The 16,525-nt window shown below is 47.5% G+C and overlaps 2 protein-coding genes across 2 annotated transcripts; both read right to left on the reverse strand.

Annotated features, from left to right (window-relative positions):
- Nucleotides 1–492: 492 nt before the first annotated feature.
- Nucleotides 493–5,875, reverse strand: si:cabz01101003.1 (ubiquitin carboxyl-terminal hydrolase CYLD). Its single transcript, XM_057028308.1, has 17 exons — nucleotides 5,769–5,875; nucleotides 5,336–5,558; nucleotides 4,939–5,056; nucleotides 4,601–4,758; nucleotides 4,005–4,505; nucleotides 3,805–3,910; nucleotides 3,252–3,700; nucleotides 3,025–3,190; nucleotides 2,786–2,927; nucleotides 2,585–2,707; nucleotides 2,400–2,491; nucleotides 2,223–2,286; nucleotides 1,858–2,062; nucleotides 1,650–1,758; nucleotides 1,449–1,567; nucleotides 1,161–1,368; nucleotides 493–1,075 (listed from the first exon to the last, which is right to left on the reverse strand). Exons 2-17 carry the CDS (start codon nucleotides 5,498–5,500, stop codon nucleotides 891–893), a joined length of 2,910 nt encoding a protein of 969 aa, XP_056884288.1. The 5' UTR covers nucleotides 5,501–5,558; nucleotides 5,769–5,875; the 3' UTR covers nucleotides 493–890.
- A 90-nt stretch (nucleotides 5,876–5,965) lies between these two features.
- Nucleotides 5,966–15,792, reverse strand: LOC130523220 (adenylate cyclase type 4-like). Its single transcript, XM_057028288.1, has 26 exons — nucleotides 15,372–15,792; nucleotides 12,884–13,989; nucleotides 12,579–12,776; nucleotides 12,345–12,506; nucleotides 11,763–11,912; nucleotides 11,185–11,339; nucleotides 10,920–11,031; nucleotides 10,709–10,836; nucleotides 10,470–10,628; nucleotides 10,215–10,371; nucleotides 9,955–10,137; nucleotides 9,864–9,877; nucleotides 9,734–9,787; nucleotides 9,589–9,652; nucleotides 9,414–9,511; nucleotides 9,246–9,330; nucleotides 9,037–9,174; nucleotides 8,870–8,947; nucleotides 8,509–8,684; nucleotides 8,238–8,322; nucleotides 7,786–7,944; nucleotides 7,519–7,665; nucleotides 7,339–7,446; nucleotides 7,134–7,248; nucleotides 6,942–7,066; nucleotides 5,966–6,721 (listed from the first exon to the last, which is right to left on the reverse strand). Exons 2-26 carry the CDS (start codon nucleotides 13,718–13,720, stop codon nucleotides 6,587–6,589), a joined length of 3,822 nt encoding a protein of 1,273 aa, XP_056884268.1. The 5' UTR covers nucleotides 13,721–13,989; nucleotides 15,372–15,792; the 3' UTR covers nucleotides 5,966–6,586.
- Between the last annotated feature and the right edge of the window lie 733 nt (nucleotides 15,793–16,525).

Below are 16,525 nucleotides of genomic sequence, written 5' to 3' on the forward strand. Positions count from 1 at the left end.
TTCAGAATTTGGAACACCACCAACATTTTATCAGCTTTTCCCAGTTCATAATAAACAGTTCCTGAAAATTTAATTAAAATCAGTTAACTTTGAGTTATTTGGCTAACAGGCAGACAGATGCCAGCTGTCATAACCATAGCAGAGATAATAAACCTCTAAAAATTTAGTCCTATTTTAAATAAATGTTTAGCACCATAGACTAACTGCAACTATATATTATCATACACAAAATCACATATTTTGCAATAATTGAAAAATATTTTTAAGCTTTACCGTAAGTATTTCTATGGACTATTTTTGAGTTTTTATATTCTCTTTTACAATCACATAATGCTGTCACCATTTATTTCTAATCCTTGAATTTCATGTTAAATTCATGTGATAGAATTTGAGAGTAATATTAATATTAGTGCCTCTGATGTCAATGTAATAAAATTTGAAAATTATTTTCCTCAAATAACACACACACACACACACACACACACACACACACAAAGAATATAAAAGCATTTATAAATGGGACACAATGTGTGTCAGATGTAACACAAGGAAACACGATCCTATTTTCTGTTCAATACAGTATACCAAAAGGCAGTTCTTTAAACATATGTGATACTGCTGTGTACATTTCATCATTTGTCAGTTGTATTTGCGCTCCTGTGGTGCCAAAACACTGCCCAGTCATTTCATGGCCGATAAGTTGATTAAGACCAAACTGCTGGAGGATGTTTCTGTTCGGAAGAGCTCATACTTGTTATTCGTAAAAAAAAAAGTAGCAGCAAATAAAAAATGTTAGCCATGTCATCTGAATCCATTCGCCCCGCTACCATCTTTGTTTCTAAAAAGTATAACATCAACACTAGATATGGTTCTTTATCTATACATTGCCATCACTTATATAGGCTGAGCTCAGGGCTGTGGTAGAGACACATGTAGGAGTCACACAGCAGGCGGCGGACGGGCTCCCGTAAGGATGCTGTGTCGACTCTGCTCAGCTCTTCCTCCGTGAGACTGAGGTATCGGCCCACCTCGGGACACGCCTTCACATGGGGGATATTAAAGCCGTTCTCACCCCCTGAGAGAGATCATAGAAGTGGGAAGATTTTAGGACCCGTCCTTGGGGTTTTTTGGGCGGACCCTGCAGCGTGCTGGTCCCTCACCTTCTCGATCGGCCATGCTGTCAAAGAACAGCCAGTCAGTGATGAGCGGCCCGTGCTTCACGAAGCTTACGTAATGGCTGGTCTCGATGCACGTCACAGCGAAGAGAGACATTTTCTGGCGGGCAGAGTGAAGAGAGCCGGTCCATGTCCCCTCTGGGATGGACACCTTCACTGGACTGTGGGACACTCGCTTCCTGTGACTGTGGACCTGCTCATTCAGCCAGAGGTTTCATATGAACGCATTGGCAAAAGCATTATATAGCACATTAGGCTCAAAAATATGCTCACCTGTGTGTTACAAGTCTGGCAATACTGTTTGAGATGACCTGGAGTGATGTCCATGTCTTCATAACACTGAGAACACTCCCACTCAGCCACATTCTGACAGATGCTGCACTGTCTCAGGGCTGCAAGTAGAACAAAATGAACCAGCAAAATACAAAAGACACAACAGGAAATTGAGGAAAAAATCTGAAAAATTGTCCCCACTGTCATCCAACAGGTCTGTAAGGTCCAGACTGAGAGTGGGCAGGATGGCGTCAAACATTTTGAAGTCTTTTCCAAATCGAGGCATGAGCAGCAACAGGCAGGACGGAGCCTGGTTGGATCAATACGAGATGGTTTTGTTGTTTCGTTTTGATATAAACGTGCCGTTTTCTCATTTAAAACATCTACATGACGTAGAAATTTGTGTTACCTCGACTAACTTGAGGCCGGAGTGGAGGAAAGATGACTCCATCAGCTTTTGGACGCTGGCGACTCTCATTCGGCTTGATGACGGGAATGCCAGTGGAATGGGGGAGTGGACGGGGGAGGGGGAGGATGGTGATGAAGGTGAGGACGGAAGAGTGGGCGGGAAGAGCTGGTAGAGGTGACACTCTTGAGGCTGATGAGTCATCGACCTGCAGGGAAGGGCGTTTTAACAAATGAGTTCAAAGATTTCAAAACAACACAAAAAGCAGCAAAGCACCTTTTAAATCAACCTTTGTATCACAAGTAAATGCTGCCCCTGCGCCTAAAGGCAGGAAAGGGGCCAGATTGGTGCAAGTGTGGCGACGTTACCTTATCTTGAGGAGAGGCTCGACCCGAAGGAGCTGGAAAAGCTTGTTGAGGAACTCTTCAGGATCTGATGAGCAGAACAAGACGGCATTCCTCAGTCACATCACTTGACATGTTTACACACCTGCGGAGTGCGTCTGACTCTGAGGCCACGCCCAATGTCTCACACACAAACACAACCTTTCTCCTTATTGGTGAAGCCCATGTCCTGGTTTGCTGCTTCCAGCAGTCGTCTCAGGGCCATGGTCTTACTGGCACACACGTAACCGTACCTTGGAAACACACCAGTGCCTGTCAGCAACGTTTCTGACCCGCCCTCACACACTGCAGTTAGTGCCTTAAGTTTTCAGGATGCTTTGACGCACCTTCGCAGGGGGTTGACGATCTCGCAACGCAGCAGATCCTGAGCCTGTTTAGAGTTCTGCTCCGTCTCATCGTCAGTGGGCCAGAACAACACCCAGTCTGCTGAACTGCAGCAGGAGAACATGCTGTGGGGAAGGCAGCGGGTGAGTGAACGTCGTTAGTCCATCCTGTTATTACAGTGTGCAAGAGGCCTCTGATTTTACCTAAACAGTGTAGCATCCAGGTAGCAGGAGTTCAGGTGACCCTGGATGCCCCGCTTCCAGCCCTGGTACAGCTCACTGGCTTCATCCCCTTCCAGTGGGGCAGTGTGTTCATCTACCCTCTCGCTGCCCCACTCTGCAAACGCTGGAAACACCCAAGATTACAGTTTTTAACCCCGAATCCACGAGTAATTGATGTCGAACTATTCTGGCGACAAATCACCCCTGTAGCATTTCCCTACCTACAGAGTTGCATCTTTCCACTTGATTGACAGGGGCCTCCGGGGCAGGAAACCGGGAATCTCTTCTGCAGTTGCGAAGCTTGACAAACAGCCCTTTGTTGGCCGGGCAGCGGAAATGACGTTCACCGAGGTAACTGCCGTCTGTCCCAGCAGAAATTTCCTGGTCCTGCATCAGTGGATTTTGTTAATAACACCATAACAGCCACAAAACTGGGCTTCTGCCTTACCAGCTCAATTCCCGCAACTTGCTCCGGAATCCCACCGATCCGACCAATCCAGCGGATAACTCCGAAAAGTGGCGGGTCGTTCACCTCCACCATCGATCCCACCTCCAGCTCACCGCCTCCATCATCAAATACAGCATCGGTGTCGTCCGGCGACCTCAGCGGCGAAGGCAAGTCCTGCAGGCCGTTGGTGTCCTGGAGCGGCTCGGGGTCTGAGGGGAGCATTGGGCTGGAGGGCTTGGGAGGAGGGACAGGCGGCAGCGGCTTCACGGAGGGTTTTGGGGGCGGCAAAGGAGGTATATTCAGCGCTTGTTTGGTCGGGGGCATGAGGGCTATCTTGGAAGTGGAGGCAGGCGGGGACATAGGGGGTGGTTTAGTGGTGGGAGGTATGACAGGCTTCAGGATGGGTTGCTTAATTTGGTGAAGAGGATTGTGGCGACGACTTTTAGGCTCTAAAACGAAAAGGAGGGATTTTGATTTGTAATGATAGTATTCTGCATGTAATTCAACCGCTTACAATGTTGCATTGAGACACGACATGTTTCGACAGCCGTACCAGGGGACACCTTGTTGATATGCTCAAGACGTCCATACTGAGGGGAAGGAATCTGGCAGAGTTTCTCTCCCTTATAAAACCCATCCCAATTACCAAAAGGAGAGTCCTGTAACACAGCAACAGCCAAAGACAAAGGAGAGATGTTAGTCTTTGAATGTGGGACTAAATTATTTAGCCAGATAAAAGGGTAAAATACTGACCAGTAGGACTCCGACATACATTCCGGATGAGGACTTGCCAGGTAGGAGGCCACAGAAGCAAACCTCTCCCCCATACACACTGTCATTCAGAGGGAAACAAACCCGCTGGCCAATGTGGAAAGGCGGAGGCGATGTGGAATTTCGGACGTGGCTCTGGCCTTGAGGCACAGAATCCACCGTTCGAGGTATGATGCCTGTCGCCTGCTGCGGAGGGGGGCTGCTGGGGCGATGCTGCTTGAAAACGACGTGACGACTCGGCTGCTGCTGGTGATGACTGAGGCGGGCGTTGTTGAAATGGTGGCCGTTGACGTTAACGTTGTTGCCGCTCCGGTGGTGCTCCTTCTCACGTGCTCGCTCCTGTGCATCGGAGCCGCTGCCGCGGGACCAGCGACGGAGGCTTATGTGACTCACCGGCAGGAAGACGGCACATCCTTCAGGACAGGTGAAGAGTCGATGCCCTTTGTAGGAGCCGTTGCTTGTTCCCCTACCTGCCGCTGAACCCTGGGAACAAAAGTGAAAAAGTCTAAATCTAAATATTTTCTGTTGAGTGATTTCAATTAGGCAGGTTTCACTGAAATGTCTTAAGTTTAATCTACCTTAAGTCGGACCCCAAAAATCACAGCACTGCTCCCTCTGGTCAGAGGACCAATGTACTTCAGCTCTGCCTCTGCCAGCTCGTCCTGTTTCCCAATTTGCACCCATAGCGGGGAATCGAGAGGCAAATTAGCCAGCTGCAGCAGCTTTGCAGGATTGTCTGGAAAGATTTCAAGAGAGCTGTGAAAGTGCTCCCAAACATTGCAGTTGGTGCAACTGGAAAGGGTTTTAATGTGACGTTTCATCTGATTTTTGAACATAGATGTGCCGAATGCTGATTGAGTACAACGACCATATAAACCAAAACCCAGCAACAATTATTACTTGGATGTATGATTACTTAGAAGCTTTAGGCGAGCCTCTGGATCAGACACTGGCTCCAACAATCCACTGAGTTCAGCTGGGATTTCATGTAGAAACTTCCTCTCTATTTTTAACACAATGTCATTATCCAACACCTGCAAAAGCACAAATGGTGGGAATGACAAATGAGCGGAACAAACTCAGAGGCTGCAACATTAGTTATGTTTAACCAATATATTCTACGCTTGTATTTAAGAGAATGGATGGTTCGAGTCCTCCATCAAATCTTCTCACCTAACCTTGTCTTAATTAACAACATTTACTGGTAGTCATGATTAAGCACGCAGATGTCTAATTTGTAAACAAAAATATTTGTATATAGTGTATGTATGCACAGGATGTTTTTGAATGCTTTGACTACAAGTGGAAAATACCTTAACCCAAAGGAATTCGTTGCTGCTCTTGTCCTGTTCCTGGCACATGAACCCCCGCTGCAGACGAATGGTACCGTCCAGGTGGTCCTGGACCTTCAGATCGGTCGAGATCAAGTACATTTTGGGGGGGCGACGCTTCCTGTTTACCTCGGGGGCGCTTGACATCTTTTTGGTCGTCTTGACAAGCGACGGGGGTCACTCTTAACTCAAGCAATTTACTTTGCTGCGAAAACAAGTTGGGGGGAGGGATATCATTTTAAAAAGGACTTAAAGACATCCGAGGGGTCGCTTTAGCTCATATGTGAACAGGTGAAAGCGGTTTGAATTTAAACTCATTCGCGCTCACAAAGTTGTTTAAACGACGCAAACTCTATTTTCGCCACATCTTCATTAAGTTAACGACCACACGAACCGTCTATCACAACATACTCACCGACTTGCCAAAGTCCGACCGACATTTGACTTCCCATTTAAAACTGCACTTTAATAACAAACTGCGCCGTGAAGCAGGAAGCAACGTGATTGACAGCCGCCGCAGCCAATAGGAAACAAGAAAAGTTCAGCAGCTACAGTGTCCAATCACAGAGCATGTGGGCGTTGCTTGCAGGCCACACGCGCTGTGACACAACAGCAGTTATATTCTTTATTAGCTTATAAATAGAATAGAAAAATATTTCCGTAGGTTGAACAGGTTATAGTCTTGGCATTCGCATCACCGTTCACATAAATATGCTCAAAAACGACACAGCTTGTGCAATACCAACAATGGATTGTGACACAAAAACTTACTTCGAGACTAAAAAGTGCAATGTTGTCTGTGCATCGAGTGATCCTTTCACAGTCTGTGTTACAGCCTTAAATGTCAGTTCTAAATCTTTTTGATGTCGTCTCATTTATATTTAGGCTTCAGATGTGACAGATAAAACCCATGAACTAAAAGCCCAAGTGCTTGCAACTGAAAATTATTTTGTGAGAACACAATACAGGAAACGGACACTTAAAGTGTAAACAGGACTTGACGCTGATGTAGTTTCACGCGGTAATGCAGACACAGTGCAGATAAAGACAATAAGCGACATTTTGCCATTAAATGGTCCATTCTTTGAATGCTCTCAGCTTGTTTAAATCTTCATTTAAGACGATGCAGATCGTATTTAGCGTCTCATCTGAACAGACGGCGGCAGATATCCTTCACATGTCACCGGTTGGTACACGATCCTCTGGTTTATAAGTCTGATGTGATGGGACAGGTCAGAATGGAGGAGACGAGTGCTCTGTGTTGACAAAGTAAGTGGTGAGGTCCCCTTTGCCTTTCACGTTGACTACCCCTCGCAGAGTCACGCTGTAACCCACGCTCTCGACCATCTGGGAAGTCTCCTCCGTCACCTGGAAGATGCACAAGATGAGAAAGTTGTTGTATGTTGAGAAATGTGACAGTAACAAAATTGCTGTTGTGGAAAGTGACAATGACAGATCCGAGCATTTGAGCTAATCTTGTAGGTGACCAACAGTCAAAGGTGCAAATACTATATAAATGTGTCCTTGACTATGTTTTCTATATATTTAATTAAAGTTTAAATGAAAGGTTCCACAGAGGTCCTCTCACCTGTATCTTGTCCAACACTCCTGTGCTCTCCATCCTGCTGGCCACATTAACAGAGTTCCCCCAGATATCATACTGAGGTTTATGAGCTCCAATCACTCCTGCAATCACTGGGCCATGGTTGATTCCTTTAAGCAAAACAGCAATGTATTGGCTTATTTAATAATATTAGAGTGGAATCATCCTGAAACTCACCGATCCTGAGCTTGAAGATGTTAAAGGAGTGTTTGTTGATGGATTCCAGTTTGTTCATGAGAGCGATGGCAAATTCCACCATGGCACGCACATGAGTGTAAGACATCTCAACTTTCTATAGGGGGCAGCAGAGAGGCTTTGAAAACGTCCTCTTTTAATTGATACATGCATGTGCGTGTGCGTGTGTCGATCAGACTGTAAATACCTTGTTTTCATCTCCAACTGGTGTGTGCGTCAGCCCTGAAGCGGCCATGTAGGTGCTGCCGATTGTTTTAATCTTCTCCACTGAGGAGAATTTTGGCTTGGACAGAAGCTGCGATGACAGACAGGAGACGATGAGAGCGAGAAAGCTCTCAAGGCCATGCTAGTAGGTTCTTCCTCATACCTCATCAAAGTCAGATATGATCTCGTTGAGGAAGCGCAAACACTCCAGGCCGTCGTTGTTGGCGCTGCTCTCACTGTAGAACTCCTTGAATTGCGGGACGGAGGCAAACATCACACACACGCAGTCATATGACTGACTGTACAGGTCCTGGAACACACAGCAGGAATGTGAAGAAGCATGCATGGCATCCTGGCCCCGCTGCCTGGGACAGAAAGTCCCAAACTGAAAATGTATTTTGTTTGGTGTCTGTTTTTTTTTTGTTTTTACCTGGTTTCGAATGGCTTTGCCCATGAAGAAGGAGGCAACATGAAATGGCAGCACATTCTGAAGCAGGAGCTTGTTGATATTCTCCATGGTCTCCATCTCCTCTCGCTCCATTTGAAAACAACGATCCAACAAGAAGTCCACGCGACACCCTAGCTCGTCCTGGAAAGAACCAATTTAAATAGAGTACCTTTGTTCTATGATTTGCATATGTAAATAGTTTAAATCTGTATCTCAGTGTCGAAATATTTCCAAGGATCTTAATTCTTATTTCAATTCAACATTTGTGTGTTTTTTTTTTCATAAATCTAAGTAAAAATGTTCAAGCGTTCATTTGCACTTTGTATTGAGTGTAGACTAATGAGGTGACATGATTTTTACATTTATTTTTTTTTTATTGTGAAAGAGGCTGAAAACTGTCCGATTGAACCGCAGGTAGGTCGTGACCCACATACCTGTCTGGCAAGAATGAGACACACGATGTAAAAGATGACCAGCCAAACCCCTGACATGATCCGTGGGTCCTTCAGCACACCAGGTCTGTCAATTCACACATGCAGAGTCACACACGAGGCCAGTGCCCCTCCTCTCCCTTTCCATTATATATTTCTCATCGGCCAGAAGTGTCTTGCATCTCACAGTGAGCCTAGAATCACTTGCTTTTCACTCCAAAAACTTGACAGAGTGAGCGCTCTTGCTTTTGTGGATCTTTGTGCCGCCACTCACTTGGTGTCGTTGTAGAGCAGATCGATCAGGCAGTAGGATTTGGGAGCGTAAACGTGGATGAAGAGGGCCAGGTACACCACCACGGCCAGGGTGAGCAGCAGCACCTTCAGGTTCACGCTCGTCCTGACGAACACGATCACCCCCAGCATGGCCAGCAGGCAGCAGTACAGGTAGTACTGGGAACAGACGGGAGAGTGTAGGCGTGAGGAGAAAGTCAAGCCAAAATGTTTATGAAGGCTACAGGGAGGAAATAGAGCGAGGAACAAAGTGTCTGTTTGAATACATATGTGGAAGTGGAGCAAAGTTCCTGTTTTGTTGCAAATTACACCAGCACGTGATTTGAGCTTTTCAAGAACCTTACAGGCACGGTGTAGAGTTTCAGGCCCGCCAACTCTGTCCCGTTCGTTATCGCTGTGCAGTTGTTCCCCGGGAGGAGGACCTGAATGGGAACAGTCCACCATAAATGACTGTGAATTAGGGGGGAACTGCAGAAAAAGGCACACAAACCAAATCTGAGGAGGAACTCACAAAGTTGAGAATGGCCATGAGTAGCGTGATGAGCACGCACAGCAAGACCACGAAGAGTCGCAGGGCGACCCGGGTGGCGACGCCCCGTGACAGCCCTGATATCCACTGAATACCAGAGGGCATCTTAGTGCGCCACTTCTGAAACCAGAGGAGAAGCGCGATGAGAACCAGGACCAGGCATCACTGGAATGCAGCTGGGGTTTATTTACCTCCAAGTATCCAGTGAAACCAATGGAGAGAAGCAGCACCAGCACGGGGAAGGTGGCGCCGTAGGACACGGCCATTTCAAAATTACTGAGAGAACAGTGGAGGAAAAAAAACAATCCTTCATTTCCACTCATCTCCGCCTGTGCACATTTAGTGTGACCTTGACTCACTTCTTTGAGACCAACATCTGGACGGCGAAGAGGGAAACGAAGATAAAGGCCACGCAGCTCAGCGAGTGGTGCAGCCCCTTCACCTCCGAGACCAGGAACTGGGGCGCAGACAAGGGACAGGAGATGAGAACAACGGAAGAGTCATCTCGCCAGTTTCACAAAGGGAAGGTTTTACCTGTCTCTCCAGGCTCATGTCGTTGAACATTAGAGTGAAGCAGTTGAGCTTCTTTAATCTCCTCCTTCACCGAAAACAAAGGAACAAACAGGAACATGAGCACTAAATGCGAGGGAAGGGATGCGCGATCGGTTTGGGAGCTCACCCTGCTATGTCTATCGTGTCCAGCGACCCTCGGACACCATTATCTACAAACAAACTGGGCCAAAACAGTCACATATGAAATAGAAAGAAAGCCTTTAGTCTCAGTATTTTTTAAATGAACCGTATCCCACCTGGAGGCGCTGTCCTGTAGGAGACAAACAGACACCAGCGTTACAACCAGCCTGGGACAGAGGTGTTTAGCTCCGTAGCACAGGTACATACCACTGACACCTGCGACAGCTGGGACTGGTACATGGCAGCGCCGCCAGGCGTTGTCTTCATGGAGGATGTGGCGTCGGGGTTTCCGAGGTCCGCGAATGGGCGGATGGTCCGCCAGGACTGCAGGTACTGAGACATCCTGACGGACGCCCGCTGCCTGTTCTCTCCCACCGCCAGAGTGTTCACCTACCAAACATAGTTTGGTTAGAATTCACTTTCAGATGCACCGACGAGTCTCCCTCTGATGCGTAACAAAGACGTACAACTTTAGGTCTCCTTGAAATGTCTGGTTTGTGGGGGTCGATGACCAAATAGGTTTTTCTTCCGTTAAGAAGAGAATCCCGGCTCCCACCATCGCTCTCCTCCACCTGATACGCTCCATTCAAGTGCTGCAGCGTCTCTTCTGTGATGTGGACCCGTCTAGTTATGGTAGAGATAAATAACAAATGGTTGCACGTGAATAATTTTGGAGTCATCTTTATCTTTTCCATAGCTGGGGGTGACAAAAGGTTTCTGACCCAGGAAGGCCTCCAGACTCCATGTGATTGGCTAACGTGACGTCGTGCGACCACACGTCGTACTGCCACTTCTGCAGACCGATCACCCCACAGAGGACATTTCCGGTGTGGACGCCAACGCGCATGCTGATCTCGACACCTGTGGCCTCACGTAGTTTACTACAAGGACACAGACAAAATAAATAAATACACAACGTTGTCTAAGACAGGATAGGCCAGGGTCGGGTCAGGGGGGAGACCTGATTGCGGTGCACATGTCCAGCCCCATCTTAACACAGTTCCTGGCATGGTTGGGGATGGGGTCAGGCAGTCCAGACACACAGTAGTAACAGTCCCCCAGGATCTTAATGCGAAGACACCCGTTCTTCTGCAAACACAAGAGACAAGACACCGTCAGACTTGGCAGAAACAGGCGGCGTCTTTCGGTCGGGCTTGTGCAGGGAGTTTCACCTTGGCGATGTCGTCGAACCTGCCGAAGAGCTTGTTCAGCACAGCGACCAGCTCTTCTGGCGAGCACGAGCTCGCCAGTTTGGTGAAGCCCACGATGTCCGCGTACAAGATGCTGCGCACATCCCCAACAACTGTTATTCACACTCGCGTGGCACAGAAACACACTGTTGCTGCATCGAGTTGTACATTTGACCTGAACGCGAAAAGTTTAGAAACAGGGCTGTGACTAGCTCAGGGTCGCCATGGTGACACGCTGACCCCTCACCTGACGTCTTTGTGCTGCCGTATGTAGAGGCTGTGGAAGTTGTGGCCGTTGGATTCGTTCTTCTCTTTGCTCTCAGACTTGGACAGCCGCTTTATCACCTCCGATTTCAGCTCCATGGCGATGTAACGTGGCAACACCGACAAGAGGAGCTGCTCCTGTCGCCATGGAGACACACAGGTGTGAGGAGTCGTGAAAAAGCCCTGCCGCACCAGGTCACCGTATTCCTGACTTGCAGACACGACAGCCTGCTGCTGCAGAAACGGGCGGCCGCCGAGCCGGCCGGCGCTGTGTTTACTCAGTGGATGGCTTTTCATCTATTTGTTTACTCGCTGTGAACACGGCCCATCTGAGGTTGCCTATTCTATTACTGCTGGGCTTCAGACAAGTGAATGATTAATCTATTGACCCAATAGCCAGAAAAGCATACAGTAACAAAGCCAGGCCGTCCAGGTAAAGAGCCTTTTAATGAGAGCGATTACACGTAACGATTTTATTTTGGCCGCAACTGAAAGACGCCGCCGGGGAACGATGGCGCTTCGAAAAACTAAATAAGAGGCGTTTGAGCACCCCTGTTTCACCTGCTGGTATTTCTTTATTTCCTTCTGAGAGCGGATGGCGCTGTACTCCTCCCTCTTCTGATTGGAGGTCCTGAGATCGTGCTCGGTCATCCAGCGATGGAAAATCCCGACGCAGTTCACACACACGAAGAGCACGGCGTTCGCCACCAGCTGAGGGGAAGACACACACGAAAGCATTTAGACTTCCTTGTGCTTAAGAAGCACTCTTGTTATGAAAGCAACAGGACTGATACTGTAGCGAACACTTTTAGAAGCTAATCCATCTGATCTAGAGATTTTTTTTCCTTTGAATAAAATACTTATTTTTATGTAGAAGACCTCAACACCGATGAGGACGCAGGTAACGTGGAAACTGATTGTGGGTCATTTGCATCTTTCGCTGTTCATATAAAACAGTGTTGTGTGCTCTGACATCACATGTCATTTGAATTTGGGAGATAAAATGCTAACCGGCTGCAGTCATTTGCCTCTGCCTACACCCGCGGCTTCACTCAATGAATCTTTGTTTTTCGTCTGCGAGCGCCGATGGTTTTAGCTGTGATTAGGACCTGCGTGAAGGTTACACGTGGATGTATTTGTTACCTGCACCACCATGTCTGGTGTCTCCGGGCTGGTGACGGGCACGTAGACGCTGATGATGACGATGTGTGAAATGCTGGTCCATATTCCCACCATGAGGGCCCAGGCCATCGAGAGGGGCAGCACCGTGTACACGCTCAGGGAGAGGAAGAGGAAAAATGCTACCTGTGCAGAAGAACCCGAGATTAAAAGCTAGCTGTCAAAGAAGCGGACTTGATGTTTAAAACTTCTCCTGACCTGTTCCCATGTCGTCACAGGTCCTCCAGTGAAGATGAAGACTATGGCGACAATATAGAGGGTTCCCCACACAAAGAGGGCCAGCACCCCCCTACAGCGCCTCACGGCGGCGAGCCAGGGAAGGCAGACCAGCAGGATGGCGCTCAGAGAAAGAACCACGCACACCACAGACAAAGCACCTACGTGGACGTCAATGTTCTATGCAGAGATGCAAACGTGTAATATGTCACTCGTTATTCTAGAACAGAGGTCATAAAGGGTGTGTTTCATCAAAGGAGCAGACCTGCTGATGTCTCATGTCTTACCCTTCCTGTGGTGGGAATGAGGACAATGATGGTCACACAGAAGGCCAGAGACAGCACCAGTCCAGGCAGCATGGCCGGAGTCTCCTCCACGCACTGTAGACAGCCTCTGTGGACCGTCTGGTAGCAGCAGCACATGCCCTCTTTCACAGTCCTCCTGGAGTGGTTGCTCCGCCTGTCCAACTCCTCCTTGTCCGACCTCACGTCGACGCTCTCCCGGGTCCGGAGGATTCCTCTGCCCCGTGCGGGCGTCACATCCCGGGCCGAGTTGTCGTTTTTTGGCTTGGCTTTATCGAGGTCTGTTTCGGAAACGCCCGAGTCTTTTTTGGGGTTATTTTTTTGGCTCGTCTTTGAGTAAGAAGCAGAGAAATTAACAGGAGACACGGTCGTGGTCTTTTCTAGGGAGCTTCTGTCGAGCTCGGACAACCTCTCCTCGCAGAAGTCGGGGCTGAAGCTGGTACAAGCGTAACCGGGGCTGGACTTCATGCTGCTGTAGTCTGAGTCACACTGCAAAGTGCCGCTGTCCGTTTGTGAGCCGTCAGAAGATCCCTGGATGAGGTCTCCGGCTGGCGTGGCAACACCTGCCGCTCTCTCGCACCTGAGAGGTTCGGGAACCTGTGGCGCCTGCACCACATGGACTTCGATGGAAACCGGTGATCTACAGAGTCCTGATTGTAAATCCTTACTGTCGCCACTCTGCGTGGATTCATTTTGGCTGAAATCATCGAGCTCCAGCAGGCTGCCGTCAGAGGAGACCACCCCAGGATCCTTTATAGACCCCTGCAATGCTTCTTTCCCTGGCTTCTTCTTTTCCCCTGCATCCCGTGGCTCATCCGACATCGTGACCACTGTGAACGCGCGGCTGTCTCAGCTCGTCACTCTGCTCGCCCGTCTGCTCCCTGATAGGTTTGGTCAGGTGCTGTTTACGCCTGTGTGGCAGGAGCAGTTATGAAACGCTGAGGTTTAAGCCAGTTTCCAGCTCTCTCCCCTTCAGCTTAACCATCCACACGAATCCCTTAAGGCGCCGGTGACCGCTGAGGAGGAATACCGAGCCACAGCATGATTTTCGTTGATTGCTGATGAGGCGGGCCGATGGGCGACCTCACCGTCTGAAATGAAAAACAGTTTGGCAAAAATTAGCGTATAAGGGGGGGAATCAGCAATGCTTCAACAGCAAAGTGAGGAGAACCTCTCAGGACAAAGCTCTGCTTGGTTTTAACTCTCAGTTAGTGCCTGTCTTCTCTAAGTCATTTCCCTATGATTGGAAAACTTGTTTGTCGAGCTGTGAGCTCTCCTGCTCACGTGAAATACCTCTACCAAGTATTCAGGTGTGTACAGGTATGACATGTCAGCGACGCACCCAGTGTTCACTTAAACACGATTTACTTCTTCTGCTTCTCGCTCGTTATCAGTGGTGTAACCCCCCCCCCCATCTTTAGCTAACATCAGTTACCTGTAATAAGATCTTTGAAATCTCTCTTTTGTCATAGGTCATTTTGGCTGAAAAGGGATGAATGGGGAATTGGCACGACACATCTATTTACAGCCATTTACCTCACACCACACCCTTTTTCCTTTCCCTTTTGCTTTTCCGTTTCAGAACACATTTGCAGGAACCATGACATTTATAGCAGCACTGAAACAACTTGTGTTGCTTTTTTCTCTCCGGCCGACTAGTTTCACTACTGCATCTCTCTCAGGGAACGCTCCAAAACCAAAGGGGGATTTCCAACAAGACCTTTGCGTCCAAATCTAGCCTGTTTGTTTTCAATATTGCAGCCCAGACTCTTGGCTGTAATGCTTTTGTGGACAGTCACTGAAAACCCTGAAAGAGTTTGAAAACGTGTCCTCATTTGTCTGACATCTATTATTGACTAATCCTAGTTATAACAAGAGACAAAACCATCCCCGTTGCTCCTCTCCCTATGTCAAATCTCAGGTGGCTCCTTTAAAAAACAATTATGAATGTATGAGTCACTTTTTATTGATGCCAAATGTTAATTACTTGACAAAGGAATATACACTATGCATATAGACATATATATGTACAAGTCTATAAGTAAATATACCTTTAAACTTTAGAGCATACACACAACTGTGTGTTTTAATAATGTAAAAATATATGAATATCTTAACAGAATAAGCTGGTGTAGAACAGCTCGGCTAGCCTAGTGGATGGCAGCAGGTGTAAACTCCCATAAAAGCCAGTTTAATAATCTGCTCACCTAATTAAAATATCATCTTTTGTCATGAAAACCATATTCAAAGAGTATCTTTTATTTCTTTTGCTGAAATATAAATCACCCTAACCAGCCATTAAAGCTAAATTAAGCGGCTTGTTTATTGAGTATATATGAGTTCTATCTGTGAGAGAAGCCCCCCCCCCCTCAAAAAAATATAAATATATATTTTAACCCTTAAATAGAAGCACAATGAGAAATTCAAATGAGATATTCATTGTTTAGATATATTTTAAAAACAGAAAACTTACCTCATCGTTCACGTCTCCGGCATCAGTCGGCTTAAAGGTAAATTTTCGCGTTTTGTTGAACAACTTCTTCCGTAACCGTCGTCACGAACACGTTAAAGCTGCGAAAAACCACCGAGACTAACGAAAACAAACCAAATAAACACCCGCAAACAGTCGTTCGATTTATTCAAAGTCGGACGCAAAGAAAAGTCCAGACTCCGTCTGACGACGCGACGCACGCAACAGGTGCGTGCGGGGGCGTGCGCGCCCGGGCGCGAGCGCCGTCGACGAAGGAAAGGATATATTAACACATTGGCTGTCATTAATGCGCCCGCGTTATTACGACGCAAAGGTGCTTATTTGTTTCCATGGAAAAGTGGCTGAACAGAAACCAAAATTCGAGCCATCAATTGAAAAACCACCTTGATATATGGGCGGACCAATTTGGTTTAATGACCAGCTGTGATTGACCATCCCGGCCAGGCGTCACGTCTGCCCTCGGCCTCGTCAGAAGCCTCCCTCCCTTCCTCGTGGTCAAGCGTTACACCAGGACGCACAAACTCACTTAATTCAAGCTTCGGTGTCAGTGCGTGAGTCTAATCCAACCAGCAGAACGAACCACACACCGGTGCCTTGGACTATATCTTTCTGTTTAATTGGCGGAGCAATATTCCTCTCTATTGCCAGACAACCGTATTTTACAACCTCAGCAAACACACGCACGCGTTCACTCTGTGAAGACGGTGCCGCTGACGTGCGTGGTTTCCGCGGTCATGTCGAGGTTGATTCTCTTGTCCCTTTAACCCGGGTTCAGGGCGACATTTGTCCTAATAAAGAGGTGAATCGACTCGACGCGCAGGGTTTGGTGATGGTGATTGTTATATGAACGTCCTGTGTCTGTCTGTGTTCCCAGTGACGCTCCTAAAATAGCTTTATTATATTCACCATATTGTCTGCATCTTACCAGACAGGTTTGTCGTCTATTCCAGGCAGTTTGTTCCTCTGTAACAGCACAAACGAATGAGAAATCTTACAAGAAGCTTCTGCTCGCTGTGTGTCAGCAAATATGTCGTGATTTCTAATTAAAAAAGATCTCCATTTAAAATGAAAAGTCCCCGGAACGGCTGTTGTTTGATGTGTCAAATACTGTTTAATGTTACATTTCTGCATTGGTG

This window comes from Takifugu flavidus, chromosome 3 (assembly GCF_003711565.1).
Source record: "Takifugu flavidus isolate HTHZ2018 chromosome 3, ASM371156v2, whole genome shotgun sequence".
Lineage (NCBI taxonomy): Eukaryota > Metazoa > Chordata > Actinopteri > Tetraodontiformes > Tetraodontidae > Takifugu > Takifugu flavidus.

Excerpts from the sequence above, each read along its gene's own strand:
- si:cabz01101003.1 (XM_057028308.1), bottom strand. The coding sequence starts at position 5,500 with ATGTCAAGCGCCCCCGAGGTAAACAGGAAGCGTCGCCCCCCCAAAATG. Across the intron at positions 2,708-2,785 it reads CTGGATGCTACACTGTTTAG|CATGTTCTCCTGCTGCAGTT; the intron begins GTAAAATCAGAG and ends CCTTCCCCACAG. Across the intron at positions 1,568-1,649 it reads TACAGACCTGTTGGATGACA|CCCTGAGACAGTGCAGCATC; the intron begins GTGGGGACAATT and ends TTCTACTTGCAG.
- LOC130523220 (XM_057028288.1), bottom strand. The coding sequence starts at position 13,720 with ATGTCGGATGAGCCACGGGATGCAGGGGAAAAGAAGAAGCCAGGGAAA. Across the intron at positions 11,340-11,762 it reads AAATAAAGAAATACCAGCAG|GAGCAGCTCCTCTTGTCGGT; the intron begins GTGAAACAGGGG and ends CCATGGCGACAG. Across the intron at positions 8,948-9,036 it reads TCATGGCCATTCTCAACTTT|GTCCTCCTCCCGGGGAACAA; the intron begins GTGAGTTCCTCC and ends GTTCCCATTCAG.